Source organism: Muscardinus avellanarius (assembly GCF_963383645.1).
Source record: "Muscardinus avellanarius genome assembly, chromosome: 16".
Taxonomy (NCBI): domain Eukaryota; kingdom Metazoa; phylum Chordata; class Mammalia; order Rodentia; family Gliridae; genus Muscardinus; species Muscardinus avellanarius.
The window spans coordinates 50469351-50491108 of record NC_137802.1 but is presented as its reverse complement, the minus strand read 5'-3'; the positions used below and the strand labels follow the sequence as shown (position 1 = coordinate 50491108).

Here is a 21758-nt window from a genome sequence, read left to right as displayed (position 1 = left end):
AAAAATAAGCTACATTGTGAGAGTCAAATAGGGGAGCAACTCGTTCTGGAAAGCAAAATTAATAAACCAGATTCCATTGACACCAAGTAAGTCCCCAGAAAAATATAAAGTTCCAGGTTTATAAGACTGGGAAGCATATCATGTGGGTAAAGCCCAACTCATAAAAAAAGATGTCCAACCTATCTGCAAGGGTTATTGTTGCAAGTGAATCTTATTTCAGTGTTAGGGTTCTCGGCTTTTACTTTTCTAAATCCAATTAAACGTGTCTCCACACAGTGGAATTATTGCTCTCAACCCTCTGAGGCCCAAGTGGGATCATCAAACATTTGGTCACAGTATAGGCTAGCCTTTCAAGCGTACAATTACTGACTACCCTGACCCTGGAGCCTGCAGACTGACCCGGCTCATCCAACTCTCTTCCTCCAGGGTGGCTGGGTCTCAGTGTGCTGTTCTCACATCCCAACTTGTCCATCTTTCATCTTTCTTAGCCACCCACATTAAAATGATGGTGTTCTTTATTTGGCCTACTCCACTTCTTTCATAGTTTTAAAAAATTTTTATTGGTGCATTGTATTTATACATCATGACAAAGCAAAAAACTTGTATAGACATAAATGCACACATCACCCAGCCAGCCCCCAGCCAGTCCCCACCCCACTCCCTCCCCATCCCTCCCTCCCATGCTTGGCTTAGTGGTTGACTATGATATGAATAAGTACATCGTGCACTTTAAAGAGTTTCCTTCTCCCCTCCTCCCATCAGATTTTAAGAGATTTCATGAACATAACTTCCCAGCTTCATTTCATCTCTTTGTAACTTCTTGTTTATTTTCTCTTCAGCCCACCTCTGTTCATTTTCCAACCCCTGGTCCCTTGCTCATGCCAGCCCTCCTTTCCAGGCACAGATCAAAAAGCCAGTGAAGGAATAAAGAAGTGCCCTGCTCTCCCTCGCTCTCTGAGATTCCAAAGCCTACTCATATTTCCAATCTTGCTCCAAATGCTACTCCTCTACAACGCCTTTCCTAATATCCTCAGCTGAAAGAGCCTACTTTCTCCTCTGACTTTCTGCAACACTTCCTCATGACTTTTGCTTCTTCCTTTTATATAAGTCCAAGTCAGTATTTCTTCTACTGGACCACAATCTCCTCCAGAGTTGGACCACCAAAGAAGCACTCAACAAATACTTGAATAATTTTCTATTTTTTTTTAAATTGTCAAAACTTTCACTTTTTACCAACTGTCTGGTCAGAAGATGTTGATTGTCTTAGTCTGTTTTCTGTTGCTAATAGCACAATACCGCAGAATAGGTAAGTTATAAAGAAAAGAGGTTTATATTAGCTCACAATCCTGATCCACAGTTGGGGGGGGGGCTGCATCTAACAATGGCATTCTTGCTGGCAGAGTCCCAAAGAGGCACAAGACATCAGCTGCTGAGATACAGAGAGTGTATGAGACCCAGCCAAAGAAGCTTATATAGTAGTCCCTCTCTTGAGATAACTCATTAACTCAGCCCATTAATCTGTTAATCAACTGAATGAGTGAAATGATCGTTGGACAGAACTCTAATTACTTTTTAAAGACATTCCCTGATTCCATGTCTTAATATGCCATGAAGAATAAACTCTAAAATGAGGTCCAGTGGAGACAAACCATATTCAAATCATAGTATTGATCTTTACTGGAAGTCTTCCTGAAAATTTTGCTTATGCCTCCTAGGAAGAGCTTATAATCACTCTCATTTCTATTCTAGTTTATCCTATCCCCCCCCCCTTCATGTCAAGCTCCATCCTATACGTTGGAACAAATTTTTCATATGGAGTTCTATTACTCAATATGATGTTTTGTATAGTTTTCTTATCTCAATGTATGCACATTAAAAAGTAATAGTATAACACCCCCTTGAGCTGAAATTTGAACATGCATCTGCCATTTGTGTTCAAAAAGACTAATTAATAATACATGTCTTCATTTTGTTTGGTGTATCTGAATACCTTATACTTTCCTAGAAGTAGTATGGGACAAATGATCACAGCCACATCTTAGAGCATCTGTTTCAGTTTTGTGTTATTAGGAGCAAATGAAGAAAGATGATCCCTCTAGTATCAGGGTGAGAAACAAAGTTCATTGAGCATATACCTTATAGTAGCCTAGTAAGTTTAATTGATGAGAGTTTGGTTTCTACCTCAGGATGATGTTTGCTAGCCAGTTTTTCTGACTCATGCAAACAGTGACAATCAATTTAGAAAGCAAATATTGTGTTGCGTCATCTCAACTTTCTATATTTGTATTGTTGCTATAGGCAAGTCATCAGCTCATGTGGGCCTCAGCCTTCCAAAATGAGAAGGATGCCTACGAGAATTTCAAGGTCTCTTGCAGATATGAGAGCCATCATGGTTCTTTGTATTTAATGACAAGCATAGTGAAGAATAAAAGAAAATGGGGAATAATGCCACTTGCTTTCTTGTTTTCAAAAATAATAGGTTTGAAGCCGGGCGTGGTGGCGCACGCTTGTAATCCCCACGCTTGGGAGGCAGAGACAGGAGGATCACACTGGTTCGAAGCCAGCCGTGCTGGCTTAAGAGACCCTGTTTCCAAATAAAAAAATATAAGATAGGTCTGGGAGTGTAGCCCGGAGGTAGAAGGGCTTCCAGGAACCCCAGTACCACCAAAAAATAAATAATAGGTTTGAGTTGTTCTGATAACACAAAAGTATACCATAAAATGCAATCACTGATCATTTCTTCTCTTCAAATTGCATCCCCCCAAAATGAATGTTACTTGAATATTATCACTTAATGGTAACATTTAGCTAACAATAGTACAGCCTATAGCTAGGCAATATCTTCAGAACTTTCACAAATTACACTCACGCACCACTTAGACTACATTTTTAGGTTATCACAACAAATGAGATGCTCAACTATGTGGTAAGAAACAGAAATTCTCTAGGCAGTGGTGAGGTCTGTGCCAAGTAGCACTTTCACCTAATAACTTGTGGTCCGTCTATGTGGAGATCTAGCTAGAGTTTTAGAAGAGCAAGGGAACTAGAATTATGGTGGTAACTGATATACAAGGAATAAATGTGAGAATCAGCAAGGTTGGAGGAAACCTTCCCTACATACCTTATTATGCACCTTCAGCCTCACCTCCAGAACGGAATATTGAGCAGTCTTCATCATACAGACCTTCTGCATAGCATACTTGCCTTGCCCCCAAATGGTATCATTTCCCCTTTGCCTCAGCCATCCCCAAACCTTCTCCCAGTCCTGTCCTGGAAGCACCATTCCCACTCATTCACCCAAGTCAGGATCCAGGGGGTCATCCTGTCTCACCCCATCCTTCATGACCCACACTCATTCAGTCAACAGAGGAGTCAGGGAGAAAATATATGTGCATACTGTACCCACAAGAGACACGTACAGGAGAGATGAGTGGGTGACCAGCTGGCCTACTTTTGACACTGTAAGTCCTACATCCTAGAAAACCTCTTAACCATAGAGAAACCAGATGGTTAATCACCCTGGAGAAGAAAGAATTTGGAAGTACAAGAATGACTTCCTAAAAGAGATGACAGCCAGAGAAGAATGGAACAGAGTATTTGAAATAATGGATCATGTCATCTGAGATATGAGGAGGTGGAAGGGGACACTGGAGAGATAGGTGTGGATAGGTCTTGGAGAGCCATGCATTGGATAAAAAGTGTCAGTTTTTCACAGAACTAAAATACTCAGATTTACCCTCTTAAGTAGGTGCTTAACCCTAGACCTCAACACTTGCTATTTTAAATAATTGTTATTTCTTTACAATGATTCTAAGAGTAAAAGCTAGAATTTGCCTTGCTGGTTTCAGAAACTGATTCTAGTACCGAGAAAGATATTATCTTATCAGTTCTAGCACTGGGCTACACAATACTTACAGTATGATAAAAATAAGTTGGTGTAATTTTATAGATTTTGTGATTAGTATGTCATATTATTATAAGATTTTGTGTTGAAAATGATAATGTGTAGGAAATAAAAACACTTTAAATATCATAATTTTGGTAACCCCATTTTTATTTTTTTAAATGCTTAATATACCAGAAGTCTCAAAAATTGAAATGTTCCAGAAACCCTTCAAATTCCAAAAAGGCTTACAGAGAGGTCTATATATCCAGATAGGAAGAACCTGTGACCATCATTGGCAATCTACCACATCATCTCTGTGAACATCCTTTATGCATAATTATTCAGCTTTGCCTGTTTTATAGTGTACATCAGTTGAATTGTCCTGGATCCATTCTTCTGTGTCTTATTTCTTTCATCTACATTATGCTATGCTTGGGAGGCGGAGACAGGAGGATCGCGCAGGTTCGAAGCCAGCCTCGCTGGCTTAAGAGACCCTGTTTTCAAATAAAAAAATATAAAATAGGTCTGGGAGTGTAGCCCGGAGGTAGAAGGATACCATCCCCAGTACCACCAAAAAAAAAAATGATTCATCCATGTCAAAAATATGTCTTATTCATTATAACCACTGCACGGTATTTCAACATATGAAAATATACCAATGTATTTATTCATTCTACTATTGAGGAGCATTTGAGTTTTTTCCAGTGTGTGTGTGTGTGTGTGTGTGTGTGTGTGTGTCCACGTGCATGCACCTGTCTGCTATGAACAGTGCCTTTGTGAATATTCTTGTAAATGTCTCCTGATGAATATATACAAGAAACTCCACACTTTATGCTACGGTGCCTCCTATGCATCACTACTTTTGTACTTTAAGTCCATTATTAAGTAAAACAAAGAGTTACTTCAACACAAGTATTGTGGTGCTGTACAGTAAAACCCAAGCCAATAACTTAGAGAATCTAAAGAGCAAGTCGCATATACAGCACGGATCCTCTAGACAAAGGATGGGTCACAGCCTGGGCAGAAAGAAGAAAGACAGCATTAGCTTTCACCACGCTACTCATAACACCACACCATTTCAAACTTATGAATTATTTATTTCTAAGATATTCCACTTATTTCTAGCTGTGGGTAACTGAAACTGCAGAAGTAACCTATGGAAAATGGGGGGCTATTTCATATTATTTTATACTAATGGTCACATAGTTACCACTTTATTTGCTCATCATCCTCATTTTTTTGCATCTCTGAACTTTCATCTGGAATCACCTTCCTTCTGCTTAAAATACATTCTTTCGGCCGGGCGTGGTGGCGCACGCTTGTAATCCCCGCACTTGGGAGGCTGAGACAGGAGGATCGCACAGGTTCAAAGCCAGCCTCAGCTACTCAATGAGGCTCTCGGTAACTTAGTGAGACCCTGTTTCCAAAAATAGGTCTGGGCGTATAGCCCAGAAGTCGAAAACCTCTGGGTTCCACCCCCAGTACCACAAAAAAAAAAAGAAAGAAAATACATTCTTTCAGATTGCTTTTAGTGAAAATCTAGAAAGTGATGACAAAGTCGGTTTGTGTTATTCTCAAAATGTCTAGTTTACCCTCCTTTGAAGATAAGGCCACTGAATAGGAGAATCCAGAATGAGTGATATTTCCTCCTGGCACACTGAAGACACTCTTCATGTCTAGTGTCCACTCAGCTCCTGGGGACTCGGTTGCCAGTCTTACCACCCTGCCTTCTCTGCACCAGCTTGTAAGATCTTCTTCTTAATGATTCAGCTGTCTGTTCTGATGTGCGTGGTTGTGATTTATTTTTGTTCATTGTACTTGAAATCCATTAGTTCTTCTTCATCTGAATTTCTGAGTTCATATTTTTTTCAAACAATTCTGGAAAATTTCTCATTTTTATCTTGTCAAAGATTTCTTTTCCCATGCTCTCTCATCTTCTCCTGGAACACCCACTAAGACACATTTAGGCCTTCTCACTCCTGCCCTCAGGCCTCTTGACTCCCTCTTTGTCACTGGGCTGCATCCCGTGCCATTCCCCACAGCTATCTAGTTCAATCATTCTCCGATGAGCCTTGCTTAAGAGGTTGTTGGAGCCATCCACTGATCTTTTAATTATAATTAATTACTCATTTATTCTGGTTGCTTTTCAAATATGCTTGGCAGGTTTTATAATCTCATTAATTCATCCAGTTTTCATCTCTCGGGCATCAAGTATAGTTTAGATGTATACCATTTATGTTCAATAAAAAATTAAAAATAAAAATAAATAAAATAAAATTTAAGGTAAAAATAAAATTAAATTAAAAATTAAAAAACAGAAAAATAAATAAATAAATATTTAACATTCTATTAAAAAATAAAACACTTTAATAAGGGTACATATCTTCTACATATCAATATTTTGGTCAGTGAAGGAGCACACATAGGATGACAGTCCCATAAGATTGTAATGGAGCTGAAGAATTCCTATTGCCAACTAGCATAAATGCATTATTCATGTGTTTGGGGTGACGCTGGTATAAACAAATGTGCTATGCTGCCAGTTTGTATATAAGTCTCTGGAGAGGTTAGCTGTGTAAAAATAAAGTACGTATAATTATTTACAGGATATAATGCTTCATGTTGACTTTAAATGACTATGTTACTGGTTTACATATTTACTATTCCAGTATTTTCATAATTATCTTAGTGTGACCTCCTTCTACTTATTAAAAACTGTTTACTATAAACAGTATGACACCAGCCTCATACATCTCACAGTTAGCAAATTTCTTCATTGCATCGTTTTCTCTTTATTTAATTTTATGTTGTTTTGTGCAGCATGTCCCTGGGAGCTATAAAAGAATTATATTATGTATAGCCATAGTATATATTTATATTTATTTATCTGCTATATATATACATGTAAGTATGTAGGGGTGATGTTTATGTATTGTGCAGCCTAGATGTGTGGTAGGCTATACCGTCTAGATTTATGTAGGTATACTCATGATGTTTGAACAATGAGGAAATCACCGAACAACATTTCTCAGACTATATCCCTGTTGTTAAGTGATGCATGACTGTATATTTATATCCTTGCTCTGATAATTCCATAGCAACTGAGATAATAAATCCATACACTCAATGAACCTCGGTCAGTCAGAATTGCCAAATAAGTATAAATCAAAACCTGAGCATGCCAGATTAACTGTGTAAAATACAATAATGCAAGTTACACAGAACCTCTTGTACTCATCTCCCAGTTTCAACAAATAGTTCATGGACAAACTTCCTTTATCTATAACCCCACCCTCTTTCTCCCTATTTCTAGAAGACAAGCTCTCCAGAAACTGCAGATTCTATGTCTATCATATCCAAACTACAATAGCTTGTCCATGGTGAAAAAAAAAAGCCTTTGAAAACTACAGTACTTATTATAGTTGTCCAAGCTGAATATTAATCATTAACACCTACAGTAGACTCATCTTGGAGATCAGAATATACCTCTTATTGGCTACGAGGAAGTTGAGACCTAATAAATATTTATTCACAGATACAAAATACCAAGAGCCCTAAATTCACGACTTCATGTCATGAATAGGATTTTTATTCAGTTCTCAGGTATAAGAGAAACTTATTTAGTTCTCAGGCATAATTCAAAACTTAATTACTGTTAAATACTAGCTTGATTATCTGTGATCATTTTATAAGAAAGGATAATTTACCAAAGCATAAAGCTCAGTGACATAGAGGAACCAATGAGTTTCTCTGCCCTTATGTAAACAAATGAAAGGCTTTCCAATAGGATTTCTCTACTCAAATTAGTAGAGTGGATGACTGAATTTCATAATGGCCTTATTGTATTGTATTTTAGCTCAAATGTAAATCCTCAAAAACCCCATAAATATTAGCTCAAAACTGTTGGGATAGCATATAAAGTTATTTCTTCTGCCGGGCGTGGTGGCGCACGCTTGTAATCCCCATGGTTGGGAGGCTGAGACAGGAGGATCGCACAGGTTCGAAGCCAGCCTCAGCTACTTAGTGAGGCTCTCGGCAACTTAGTGAGACCTGTTTCCAAATGAAATATAAAATATGTCTGGGAGTACAGCCTGCAGGTAGAAAGCCCCTGGGTTCCACCCTCAGTACCACCCAAAAAGAGAGAGAGAGAGAGAGAGAGAGAGAGAGAGAGAGAGAGAGAGAGAGAGAGAGAACAAAAACTGCCATGCCTAACAACTGCACTTGTATAACTTTCCACCTAGAAAGCTGTGTTCACCAGCTCTCTGTCACTGTGGCAAATGCCTCAGATAAACAACTTAGAGCAGGAACGGTTTGTTTTCGCTCACAGTTTCAGAGGCTGCAGCTCAGTCAGCTGAGACCACCAACCTGGGCCTGTGGTAGCACCGTACACAGGACAGGAGCATGTGGTGGTGGCTGAGGTGGAGAGAGCCACTTGCTTTCTGGCAGACAGGAAGCAAAGGGACAGTGGAAGGGGCCCCACCAGGGTGCCAATACCCCCTTCAAAGGCATCTGCCAATAGCGTAACTTCCTTCTACTCAGCCCTACCTCCCAGAGTTTCCACCACCTCCCAGCAGCACCACAGGTCAGGACCAAGGCTTCTACACCTGGGCCTTTGGGGGACACTTCAGACCCAAACTATAGCACCAACTATTGGTGGAAATGTTGCTTCTACACATCTTGATCATCTGTGTTAGTATATGAAACTCTTAGCTGACACTAACTCATTGAAAAACTCATGTAACTTAGATAGCATTAACTTTCCAGTAACTTCAAACAACCTCCACCCACCCCGCTAATCAACACCCAAAACCACATTAACTTGAATATACATAGAAAAAAAAGCATGGTTCATGTGTTAATGAAAAGTTCTTCTTTACTACAGATTTTAGCTACAATATTTGTTTGTTTATTTGTCTGTTTTTTGTGTGTGTACTGGAAGTTGAACCCAAGGGCATTCTACCTCCATTCTATCTCCAGCCATTTTTATTTTTTATTTTGAAACAGGGTCTTTCTGAGTTGCTGAAGGCCTCACTAAGTTGCTCAGGCAGGTTTCGAACCTACATATCTCCTGTCTCAGCTTTCCAAGTACTGGGATTACAGGTGTGTATTACCATATCCTATTGTGACATCTATCACTAGTGTGATTTATAACACTAATAAATAGCATAATCTGGTCAGTATTGATGATGAACATATGAATGGATAAAATGTACATAAAAATGCCTCAATTAGGTTTAATTTTATCACTCAATATTTACTTCTCTATGACTTCTACTTTTATAAAACTTATTTTACAAATAAGATAAAATCTAATACAATATTTGAAAGTATGTTATTTATAAGACAAAAGACCTCACGAAAATGAGAAGGGCCAGTACAGTAGTAGAAGAGAATCAGGAAAGTAACAGGAGAAAAGGAACGAGGAGAGGTATAGCAAAGGAAATGGTCTGAATAATGTTACGTGCATACATTAATGCTAATGTATCACTATGAATCTAACTGCCATGTACAATTATGGTACAACAATAAATTTTTTAAAGTTTTTTTCTTGGTGCATTGTAGTCATACGTCTCAATGAGGTACAAGATGGGGTAGAGGCATACATGCACACATCACTTATTTAGCCCTTCCCCAATTCCCACCCCATTCCCTCCCTGTTGCCTCCCCCTTCCCTGCTCATGTTTGGCTTACTGATTGACATTGACATGTTCATGAATGTCATGAACAACTTTTTTAAAAAAAACAAATAATTTTATTAGTATTATTTTACTTAATTTGGGAAAAAAGGTGTTTATAAAACAAACAAGTACCAAGGCAAATGCTCTCTAGAAATACAGTTTTTTAAATGTCTGACTTTTAGACCAACAACATCAAGTGGGCCACTATAACAAGACAAGTAAATTTCTTGGTTTTTTTTTTTTTCATTTTTTTGTTTGTGTGTGCTCCCTTCCTTCCTTTCATCCTACACAAATCTCAGTTCAAGTAATATCAGGATGAGAATTAATGACTTGTGTTCTTTAACTTTTCCAAATCCTTCTAATCAGCTTGACCAAGGAAGCCATATAAAGGCTCCAAAGGAAGTGCCAGCTTTCAGCCAGGGTCTTTGGATGAAAGGGAGCAAACCAGCAAACTCTTCAATAAGCCTTGAGTAAATGCCTCCATCCGGATCTGCATCGGTGAGCTCCGGCCCCTGTGTGAGGCACACGCAGCGCGTAGCCCCTGGGGAGCTGGGTATAGCCCAGCACTCCTGCCTGCACTCCTTCCCACACACGGAACCACTTGTGCTGCTGGTGTGGGGATCTGCGAGGAAGAGCAGGATCCTATGGGAGCTTCTGCAGTGGGATCCACCAGATATCCCGGAAGCAGCATCTGCAGCTTCGGGATGGTTGAGGCCGAACCTTTCCCGTGGTGGTGTCGAGCCGACCTTAAATAAGTGCTTCTCCATGCACCATGCAGGGTGCAAAGAACTATACTGCTTATTCTAAGTTTTCTCAGTAATGGGGCCTAAAGCCAGGCAGTGACTGGGGTTATAAAATGCATTAGCTAGGCATAGTACATTAGAATTTTAAATAAAAACTTCACGGTCACCTAGTCCACCACTCGCCTAAACTCAATGAACTCACTTCCCCACACTGCATCTCTAAATGTGTAAATGTTTCATTCTGTTTTGAATGTTCAAGATTTGTATTTGTACCAAATATCCTGAGTCATAAAATACTATGTCTAAACCGGTATAAACCTAAAAACTAAAAAAGAACCCCCCAAAAAGCATAAAACAGAGGTTCTGAAAAGCAATTCATCAATAAAAATAAGCCATGGTCCTTTGTCATCAGTGTAACTTACAATTATGTACCCACATCTGTCTCTTTAGATATCTAAATTATTCATAAGGATTGTAAATATCCTTTATGTGTATGTTAGGATGAAAACAACCTGCCAAGACAGGTGCAGGGGCTAAAAGAATACCCCTTCCTTGATCCTTTTGTTACTTCTGTTTAAAAAAAAAAAAAAAAGAAGAAGAAGTCATCCCTGACAAAAAGCCTCCAAGAAAGGCCTCTAGTGGTAATTTCTGGAATGAAATTAAACATATTGCTGTACAAAAGGGAAAGATAAAAAACAAAGCCAGACAAGGAGGACTGTGTCAGTCCAAAGGTGTGACATGGCAGCAGGGGAGGAGTCCCTTTCCTGTGAACACTATAAAGGGTCAGCTCAACACCACCATGAGACAGACTGAGCTCCAACCATCCTGAAGCTGAGAGCGCTGTCTCCCCGGGTCCCCGATGGATTTCAGCAGCAGAAGCCTCCATCGAAGCCTGAGTTCCTCCTCGCAGGGCCCGGCACTTAGCATGAGTGGTTCCCTATACAGGAAGGGGACCGTGCAGCGCCTTGGGGCTGCACCCAGCGTTTATGGGGGTGCTGGGGGCCACGGAACCCGCATCTCCACCTCCCGACACACAGTGAGCTATGGGAGCGATCTCACAGGTGGTGGGGACCTGTTTGCTGGCAATGAGAAAATGGCTATGCAGAACCTAAATGACCGGTTGGCAAACTACCTAGAAAAAGTACGGTCCTTGGAGCAGTCCAACGCCAGCCTGGAAGCGCAGATTAAGAAGTGGTACGAAGCCAACAAGCCTATCACCGGCCGGGACTACAGTGCTTATTACAAGCAAATCCAAGAGCTGCAAAACCAGGTGAGGCAAGATGCCTGTGTTTTCTACCTTACTGTTTAACTTTGTGATAGATCAAGAGGTCTACATAGATCTATATAGTATGTGTGTATCTAGACACACATATATAGCATGTAGTCTATGTTAGTATATATAGCATATGTTAGTACATCTATGTATTTGTTGAATCCAAAAGCATGTTGTAAAGCAAATTATGTTGAAAAGAGATCTCTGTAAAAATGCTATGCCTATCATCTGTCCTTAGCACTGGAGTATATAACTATATAACAGAATGGCTTTAAAGCATACTATTTTTAAATTTATAATCTAATTATATGCAAAAATATAATAATTTATCCTCCATCCTTATACTGTATCTTCATCACAGCTTACCATGTCAAGGCTACATGGATCGTAAACACTTTTTCTGACAAAAAACTCAAAACATGTATGTGATAATAAATCTGTATTTAAAATCCAAGTTTTAGAATGCTGTAGATTTAAATAACAGAGAGATTCAGGGTAGAAAAAAGAAGGAAGGGGTGTAGATCTTAATAATACTTGTATTTGAAAATACTAGGTTTAATAATCCAATCATCATCACCAAGAAGTTTGGAAACCACTTCTACAGTGATAAAATGTTCTATTGCAGCAATTCATGTTTATTGCAGTCATATCACAAACTGTTCCCATATCATCGGAGGCAGGTGGAGTTCTCTGTTTTATCATTTGCATGAATAAGAGCAGAAGACTTTGCTCCTAAATGAAGATGTCAGAAAGGACACCGAACAACTGCTTTGCTTCGGTGTTCTTATCTAATCAGGGAAGGTGCTTCTTTCGTTTTCGCTTCTAAGATTCATATTCCTTGAGAGCAAAGGGCTCGTACTTATGAGCAATCTCTTCTTCTTGAGTCACGGACACAAGTCTAATTTGATTCATAATCTACAGAAGGTTACTTTAGGCTTTGGGGAACTATCAGCACATGAAGCAAGGATCTTTAAGTTGCTCTTCCTATACAAGCTACCACAGAAAAATAATGTTCAAAATAAGCCAACCATTTTCCCATATGTTTCTTTTTTTCTTTTTTCTTTTCTTTTTTTTTTTTTTGTGGTGGTGGTACAGGGGCTTTTCTACTTCCAGGCTATACTCCCAGACCTATTTTATATTTTATTACAAAACAGGGTCTCACTAAGTTGCTGAGAGCCTCACTAAGTAGCTGAGGCTGGCTTCAAACCTGTGTGATCCTCCTGTCTCAGCCTCCCAAGCGCGGGGATTACAAGCGTGCGCCACCACGCCCGGCCTCTCCCACACATTTCTGAATCAACTGGAATTTATGTTACACAGCCATAAGTTCCATCTAGCTAAGCAAATCCAGTGTAAGGAAGGCAGCCCTTGTTGCAGGACTGGATCCTCCAAAAGAGACGTATCATTGTAGCATCCTCTACAAGTAGACTTCTGGCCTACGTGCATCTTAGAGAATTCACCCACTAGCTGACCACGTCTTAAGGCCCAGGACATATCCATTTTGAAATCCCTAGATCCTAATAACTCATCATATAGCAAGTGTACATTCATTCAGCCAATACTTGGTAGGCACTAAGTGCTGTGCACCATGCTATGCATGGTGGTGAACACAATGTGATTTATCAGCAAACAACCATGGACAAAGGCAACTACCACCCAGGTGGGTAAATGCTAGCAAAGGGGGCTGTGCAGGGCATCAAGAACACAGGTCAAATATCCAGTTCAGTTTTGAGTATGTTGTTGAAATCTCCCTGGAAGCAATATGGTCTAAACAAAGATGTGAAGGAGGAATGGGATTTCACCAGGTGAGAGGGCCTAGCAGGAATATGCCAGGCAGGAACATCAAAGGTGATACACTCAAAGATCTGTTGACTCAAGTTGAGTTAAACTCTCCTTTTGAAAAAGCACAAGGAAGTAGATAAAACCCTCAAGACTACAGTTGCACTTTAAGCCTCTATTATGTTAAATGACCATGTCATTATTCCTACAATCTATTCAATTTCAAGGATGGAAATTCTTAAAATGAACATCATCTTTGATGCAACGATGGTTACGTGCAAGGATACATCCAATCATTTTGAACTCCTATTCAAAAATTTCAGTCTTTCTTGTGTTTTTTCCAGATTAAGAATGCTCAGGTGGAAAATGCTCGCTGTGTCCTGCAAATTGACAATGCTAAATTGGCCGCTGAAGACTTCAGACTGAAGTAGGTTCTCTAAAACCATGGTAAAAACTTTCTGGAAAAAAAAATTCCTTCTAATTGTCCTACATGACACTCGGATTTTCATCTTATCATTGGTAAAGGAACTAATATTCTCAGAATTTTAATACTTAGGGATGTTAGAAGCTAGCTAATCCTACCCAGCACTCGGAGATAGACATCTCTCTTGCACAGTTTTAAGATCTGGTCACCTAAAATGTAACTGAATGCCTCCAATAATTCTACTGTTCTTTGTGGTTAGCTCTTGTTGCTAAAACATTCTTTTTTAGTATCTGGCACTTGCCTTTTTACCCACCAAACCTAATTCTGTCCTTTGGAGTAATAACAAGGCAACTAGACTTCCTCTTCTGCATAAATGTCCTTCTGATATCTAAAAAGAACCAGAGGCCTACATTTAATGATTCTCCAAACAGTCATCCATGTTCCTTCAAGTCATATGTGTATGATCATGTACCAAGGGTGATCCTTGATATTTTCTAGTTTTCCAGTGTTTTACAATCTGGTCTAATCAACCAAAGAACTAGGACCGATCTTTGTCCTTGCAGTCACTGCACACCTACAATCACACCGTTGCTCACCAACGGCTCCCACTCTAGGGCTTCCTCTTCCTGAATTTTCAAGAGTCACTGAAGCTAAAAGTCCTTTGTAGTTTAGAAGGGCAGCATTTCAATGCTATAAGAGATTTTTAAAAAGAAGGAAATGGGAAAGCATATCTGAAGATTAAAGCAGTAAAATTTTATTAATTCCAATTTTTCTAGGTCAGCATCAGAGTGACCCATTGCATTAATATTTTTTTAAAATTTTCCATTTTTTAAAAAAAGTGTAGAGAACAATATATGACTTCTTGGGATAATTCACTTTAGATGCATCTGTTTCCAAAGTAATAAAAATAAACTGATCCTATACATTCATTAAAACAAGCTAACCATGATTTGATACCAATAATCCTTTGCTAACATGGAAAATAAAACAAACTTATAAAAAAATTTAAAATATCTCATACAATTTAGAAATTTCTCAAATTATTTCAGATTGCAAGTCACAGAGAGAAAAAAATTATCTGTTTATGGTTAAGAATGGAGCAAATTATCTGATCCTTAAGTTCTCATATATTTTATGAATGTATAAAGGAAGATATTACAAAGTATTGCAATTGATGTTCTCACACACCACAAAAGAATCTACCTCACTACATCGTACTGTCTTTCCTATAATGAGTTCAGAAGAACTGAGTTATCCTGCATGCTGATTCGTCCACAGGTTTGAGACTGAGCGGGGCATGCGGCTTACAGTGGAGGCCGACCTCCAAGGCCTTAGTAAAGTCTTTGATGACCTCACCCTACACAAGACAGACTTGGAGATTCAGATTGAAGAGCTGACTAAAGACCTGGCTCTCCTCAAAAAGGAACATCAGGAGGTGAGAACATATTCAGAAGTGATCATGGGAATGATGTCATAGATCCAATAACAGTGAGAAGAAGGAGGAGAAATAGAGGGAGTTGGCGGTGGCGGCAGTGATGAAGATGACAGCACCTATGGTGGCAGCTGTAACTTCTTTCCATGAGGTTTGCTCTGGGTTCAGTGACTTCTGAGAATGTGCTTCAAACTAAAACCAATTGGGATTTTTCACTCTCATAGGAAATCGACGTCCTGCGCCGGCAGTTGGGCAACACCGTCAACGTGGAGGTGGATGCCGCGCCAGGCCTGAACCTCGGCGACATCATGAATGAGATGAGGCAGAAATATGAGGTCATGGCCCAGAAGAACCTTCAAGAGGCCAAAGAACAGTTTGAGAGACAGGTAATAGCATAATTCGCAAATGTGGGCACATGTGTAGAAGCTGTCCGCCAGAAAGAAAATTCATTTCCTTGCTCCTTCCTTCCTTCCTTCCTCCCTTCCTTCCTTCCTCCCTTACTTCTTTTCTTCCTTCCTCTTTTCCTTTCTTTCCTCTTTTCTTCCTTCCCTTCTTCCTTTCTTCTTCCCTTTCTTCCTTCTTTCCCTCCTTCCTTCTTATCTTTCTTTCTATAATCATTTATTTTTCTTTTTCATTCTTGGAATTTTAGTCTGAAGCTCTGCAGCAAGAAGTCATAGTGAACACTGAAGAATTAAAAGGAACAGAGGCTCAAGTTATGGAGCTGAGACGCACCTACCAGAGCCTAGAGATAGAACTCCAATCCCATCTGAGTATGGTAAAGCACATCTCACATTTCTCAATCAGAGTGTTTACTAAGTGTCTGTGTTTGGAACTCTGGAAATGTAAAGATCTATCAGAAAGAACCTCTCCCCTTGAAAAGCCAACAGAGAAACAGGTCAAGCAACTAAAAATATTTTAAAAACAGAAAGAAATTGAGGAAGAGCAATGCACTGCACAAATTGTAGAGGAAAGGGTAGATTCAGAAGGTTTCACAAGAAAGATGGCATTTGAACTACATCTGAAAAAGTGAGATGAAATTTTAAGCTGGAAAATAGGAGCCAAGACATTGCAAACTAAGCAAACTGGCCAGCCCATGGCAAGTTATGCTGCAGTAGCCGACAGCAACCCTATGTCCATCATGGGGTGGCTATAGCTGTCATGACATAGATGTAAGGCTAAAGGAGTAGACCTTAGCTGCAACCTGCCAGAGTTGTGGCAGAAAGAGAAGAACTATGGCAGAGCCACAGAACTATCAAACCTCCTCCTAGAAAAGGCATTTGTCAGCTTTACTTGTATTTCATTGGCCAAAGGAAGTCACATAACCAAGCCTGGCATCTACAGGTTGATAAAGTGTAATCCTCCACATATACCACAAATCACACGGCCAAGTCTGATGAGGGGATGGGAAGTATAATCTTCTCACAGGGTGGGGAAGCAAATATTGAGAACAATAACACAGTGTACCTACCTACCCCATTAAGGGAACAGTAGGGCCGGGCGTGGTGGTGCACGCTTGTAATCCCCGCGCTTGGGAGGCGGAGACAGGAGGATCATGCAGGTTCGAAGCCAGCCGCGCTGGCGTTAAGAGACCCTGTTTCAAAAACATAAAAATAGGTCTGGGAGTGTAGCCCGGAGGTAGAAGGGCTTCCAGGAACTCCAGTACCACCAAAAAAAAAAAAAGAAGAAGAAGAACAGTAGGTACTCAGAACAACAAAGGAAAAACCCAAGAGCTAACAATCCTAGCAAGCTGGCTGAGGCTGCCTACGTAAAAAGAGTAAAAGGACTAGAAATACTCATGGTGCCCACAAGGACAAGCTGCTGAAATTCTTCCCCAAAGAAATTAAAATTGAGTCACTTCTTATATCAGGTCCTCAAATAAGAAGCACCCTCTTTGTCTTGTGCTCATAGAAAGAATCTCTGGAAAACACACTGGAGGACACCAAAGCTCGTTATAGCAGCCAGCTGGCCACCCTCCAGGAAATGCTGAGCTCCCTGGAGGCCCAACTGATGCAGGTTCGGAGCGACACAGAACGCCAGAACAACGAATACATTATTCTTCTTGACATAAAGACCAGACTTGAGCAGGAAATTGCTACCTACCGCCGCCTTCTGGAAGGAGAAGACGTAAAGTAAGACTAATAGAACTGCACGATATGTGTCCACCTCTATATGCTATTGCATTTCACTATCACTCGTTACTCAGCACAAAATCCCTAGCACGAAAACAATTATGTACACACACAATAACAAAGCAAATATATACCAAAAAGTGCACACACACACACACACACACACACACACACACACACACAATATCAGGAATAAGCTTTGAGTTTGAGGTCAGAAGGTAGGACTGAATTAGAAGATGGTTATTGAAATGATACAGATTATGCTTATGTTAATTTTATGATTAGTATATGCTTGAAAGCACAATAACTTTAAAAATGATCACTTACAGCTCGCAAAGGAAACACTGTGTCACAGAGATCCTTGAAAACCTATTAGTGAATCATCAGTGTCAAAGCAGAAACTGTCTTCAAATCCAAGGATATCCACAGGAGAAGACAAGACTGAGAGTCTTGTCTTCAATTCTGCTATTGTTATTTTAATTACAAAAACTTCTAATATATGTTAAATGGGTCCTTTTTAAAGCTATGTATTTTCCAAGGTAAAAAGCAAAACACTTGAGTTTGAAGCACTGTCAAAAAAGAAAATGATAGGAAAGTAACATTCAAACATGCGTCACTCAGACTTTGCTTTGAAACATAAGCAATATTTACTTTGAAATATAATAAGGTGAGCACTCCATTTTCAAAACAGCACTAACTGTTTGTTTTCTCTTCTTTAAAATACAGAACTACACAATTTCAGTTAAGCAACCTGGAAGAGAGAGGTAAGTGTTTTAAGTTTTTGCACATTTTCTAAACACTGAAATTTTAGCAGTTTTTTAGTAACTGCCACTGGTGGGGGAAAAAGCAAAAGGTTATCAGTTTTCAAATGAGCGGATAAGACACCAGGGGATTCTAAAAATCTTATAACATAAAGAAGTCTTCAGAGTGGGGATTTTGTCACTCCTTATGACAAGGCAATTCTCTTGGCCTGTTATATTGCTGTTCTGAAATATTTTGAGATCCTAAAAAATAAAAATTACACTCAATGTGACTTTTACTTAATTCAAGACCATATATTTTAGTTTGGAACGAATGGAGTAGGAGTAAGCAATTTATAAATTTGAGGAAAGTGGCATATTTTCTATGTTTATCTATAAACCGGGTTTAGGATTATTTGAGAAATAGGATAGGTTCAACTTTTCTTCTAAAGAAGGAAATAAGTACAAAATAGTAATAATTCAAGCTTGAGTTTTGTGACCCAGTAGCCATGTGCCCAAATTAACATTTAATGTGCAATGTGCATCCAGATATAAAGAAAACCAGGAAGATCAAGACAGTCGTGCAAGAAGTAGTGGACGGCAAGGTTGTATCATCTGAAATCAAAGAGGTGGAAGAAAGTATATAAGCCGCTGCCGGCAGCAGATGTTGCTGGGATTTTGAAAGAAATGTGGCTGTCATGTTTGTTCCCTTCAAAAAAGTTCCCATCAGAAAGCACCATTAGTACTTTGTGGTGATTAGAAGGGGGAGGGAAACCCTATTTATCAGTCCCTGTAATTGAATATAAATGTTTTACTCAGAGGAGCTGCAAATTGCCTGCTAACATGAAACCCGATGAACACTAGAATGTTATTTAAAACATCATTACTGCCATCTTTAACATGAAGCACATTAATTACAAGTTAAAGGTCATCTCCTATCAGTTACACCCCTTTCATTCATACTAAACCTCACAGAGCAGAGAAGTCTATGAAAACTGCAAATAAACCTCTCTGTTTCTTTCATTTTTCCCTGTTTCTGGGCTGATAAACCTCCTTCGGGGACTAGGTTCTTAGTCGAGCCAATTTCTTGGTTATTCCGTTAGATTTTCAGTATCAGTACCATTCTAACTGCCTTTAAGTTATGTCTGTTTCTCCCCATTGTCCATTGCCTTATAAAACTCGGCTCAGCTCTTTGAATAATTTGATAGTCAAGTTGCAATCCCATAACACTGACCGGAGAAAGAAGAAAGCACACTATGCTCATAATGGGAATGCCTTGAAAGCAAAATTAGCGAAACCCTTCTTAAGGTGGAATGCATCTCCTTCTGATAATAAACTGCTTCAACTAATGAGTGCTCTCTTTGTCCCCTGAATATTTATTTTGAAATGTTTCTCACCATTTTTAAGAGCAGTTTTATGGAACTAGAGTTCACACACTGAAAAAGGAGGGAGAGGAATGGGGAAGGAGGGAGGGAGGGCACCAGGTACTGTGTGAATATATGCCATTGTCAACAGGATCCAAATTGTGATGTGAGACTACAGTGCACCAATAAAAAGCAATACTAACCAGTGGAAAAACTAAAACTACTGCTGTTATCATTATCGGGGGTGGGGAGGTCTGATTACAAACACGCACAGGTAATCCCAGTACTTGGGAGGCTGAGACAGAAGGATCACAGGTTCGAAGCCAGCCTCAGCTACTTAGTGAGGCCTCTGCAACTTAGTGAGACCCTGTTTCAAAATAAAGAATAAAAAATAGGGCTGGGAGTGCAGTTTAGAGATAGAATGCCCCTGGGTCCAATCCCCAGTACAAAGAAAAGAAGAAAAAGAAAATAAACCCTGAACCCATTAGCAGCCCTTCCCATTCCCCATCCCTTCAGCTACTGACAACCACTAATTTATTTTCTCTATAGAAAGATTTGCCTATTTGGGATAGTATATATAAATGGAATCATATAGCATGTTCTTTTTTGCACAAAGCTTTATTCATAATAGCTCAAAAGTGAAAACAATTTATATATATATATATATTTACATATAATCATCAGTTAGTGAGAGGATAAAAAATAGGGTATACTTATACAGCAGAATATTATTTAGCAGTAAAAAGGAATGAAGTACTAACACATGCTATGACACGGGAAAACCCCCAAAATCATTATGCTAATTTAAAAAAGAAGCTTCATAACAAAAACACATGTGTTCTCACCCCTTTTGCATTTTATAGAATAACTGCCTGTGTATATGTCTGAGAAAAAATAATTTTCCATATATTTTTGTATCATAGGAAATAGACTGGTTGGACTTAAAGTTTGATACAGAAGTTCATAAGATAATAGGATTTTGAGCTTGGTTATTATGTGGAAAATACTTATGTGATTCACTTAAAAATAATGTTGCAGCCGGGCGTGGTGGCGCACGCTTGTAATCCCAGCATTTGGGAGGCTGAGACCGGAGGATCGCGGTTCGTGGGCAGCCTCAGCTACTAAGTGAGGCCCTCTGCAACTCAGTGAGACCAGTGAGGTTTCAAAATAAAAAAATAGGGCAGGGGGTGTAGCTCGGAGGTCGAATGTCCCTGGGTTCCATCCCCAGACCCACAAAAAAATTAATAATTAATAATAATAATAATAATAATAATAATAATAATGTTGCTACTTATTATGAGCCAGACAGTACGCCAAGCATTTCACACATTTTTATATAATTTCCTTATGAAATTATTAGAGTAAGTCCATTGAAATTGCCAATCTATAATAAATAGCAATAGCCTATCATTAGACCTTATTATATTATCTCCATTTTACTTATGAGTATTATATATGAACACTTGAGATAAGTGCTGTCCCAGTGTCACAGTTTCCAGGTAGTAAAGCAAGACTGAACCTCCAAGCTGTTTTTTGAAACCCATCATACCCTTTTAAGCAACTAATTCCACAACAATAGATATGTGATTCACTCTTGAAGGAGGCATTTGCCTGTCCTTAGCTGTTTTGCTGTTTTCTAATCACCAGTTTTACATGGTAGCCAGTGTGGCAAATGTCCAGCTTTGTTAGCTAACATCACACACAAGACTTGAATTGGCATGACGTTTTCCAGGCAGGATATTTTTGTTTCCAGGATGTTATTTTATCTTACTTCTCTTTGTTGCCACATTAGTGCCTTCAAAATCCTTCCCCACTTCAAGAGCCACCGACATCTAAAGTCCTGAACTCGCCTCTTTCCTGCCCCCTGGGAATCCTTGCTCACCCCTCAGCTCAAAGGCACAATAAAAAATAAAAAAATAAAAAAATAAAAAAACAGGCAACCCAATGTTCTTCACTCACTCTTTTTTTTTTTTTTTTTTTTTTTGGTGGTACTGGGGTGGAACCCAGAGGCTTTCTACCTCTGGGCTATACTCCCAGACCTTTTTTTATATTTTATTTGGAAACAGGGTCTCACTAAGTTGCTGAGAGCCTCACTAAGTAACTGAGGCTGGCTTCGAACCTGTGCGATCCTCCTGTCTCAGCCTCCCAAGCATGGGGATTACAAGCGTGCGCCACCACGCCCGGCTACTCATACGATTTTAAAATACTACTCAAGATGAAAGGTGCCCTAGCCCAAGGAATCAGTGAATTGCTTAAAGTGGCAGGTCTACCTTTCAAGGAAAAAAACTTAGGTGGGAAATCCAGTAGTCAAAG

General features: G+C 39.4%; 1 protein-coding gene across 1 annotated transcript; it reads left to right on the top strand.

Annotated features, from left to right (window-relative positions):
* Positions 1 to 11157: 11157 nt before the first annotated feature.
* On the top strand, positions 11158 to 18728 carry KRT20 (keratin 20; the record flags this gene model as incomplete). The annotated part of the gene is made up of 8 exons (XM_080713802.1): positions 11158 to 11577; positions 13701 to 13783; positions 15059 to 15215; positions 15437 to 15598; positions 15862 to 15987; positions 17121 to 17341; positions 18068 to 18105; positions 18631 to 18728. Exons 1-8 carry the CDS (start codon positions 11167 to 11169, stop codon positions 18726 to 18728), a joined length of 1296 nt encoding a protein of 431 aa, XP_080569928.1. The 5' UTR covers positions 11158 to 11166.
* Positions 18729 to 21758: the final 3030 nt, after the last annotated feature.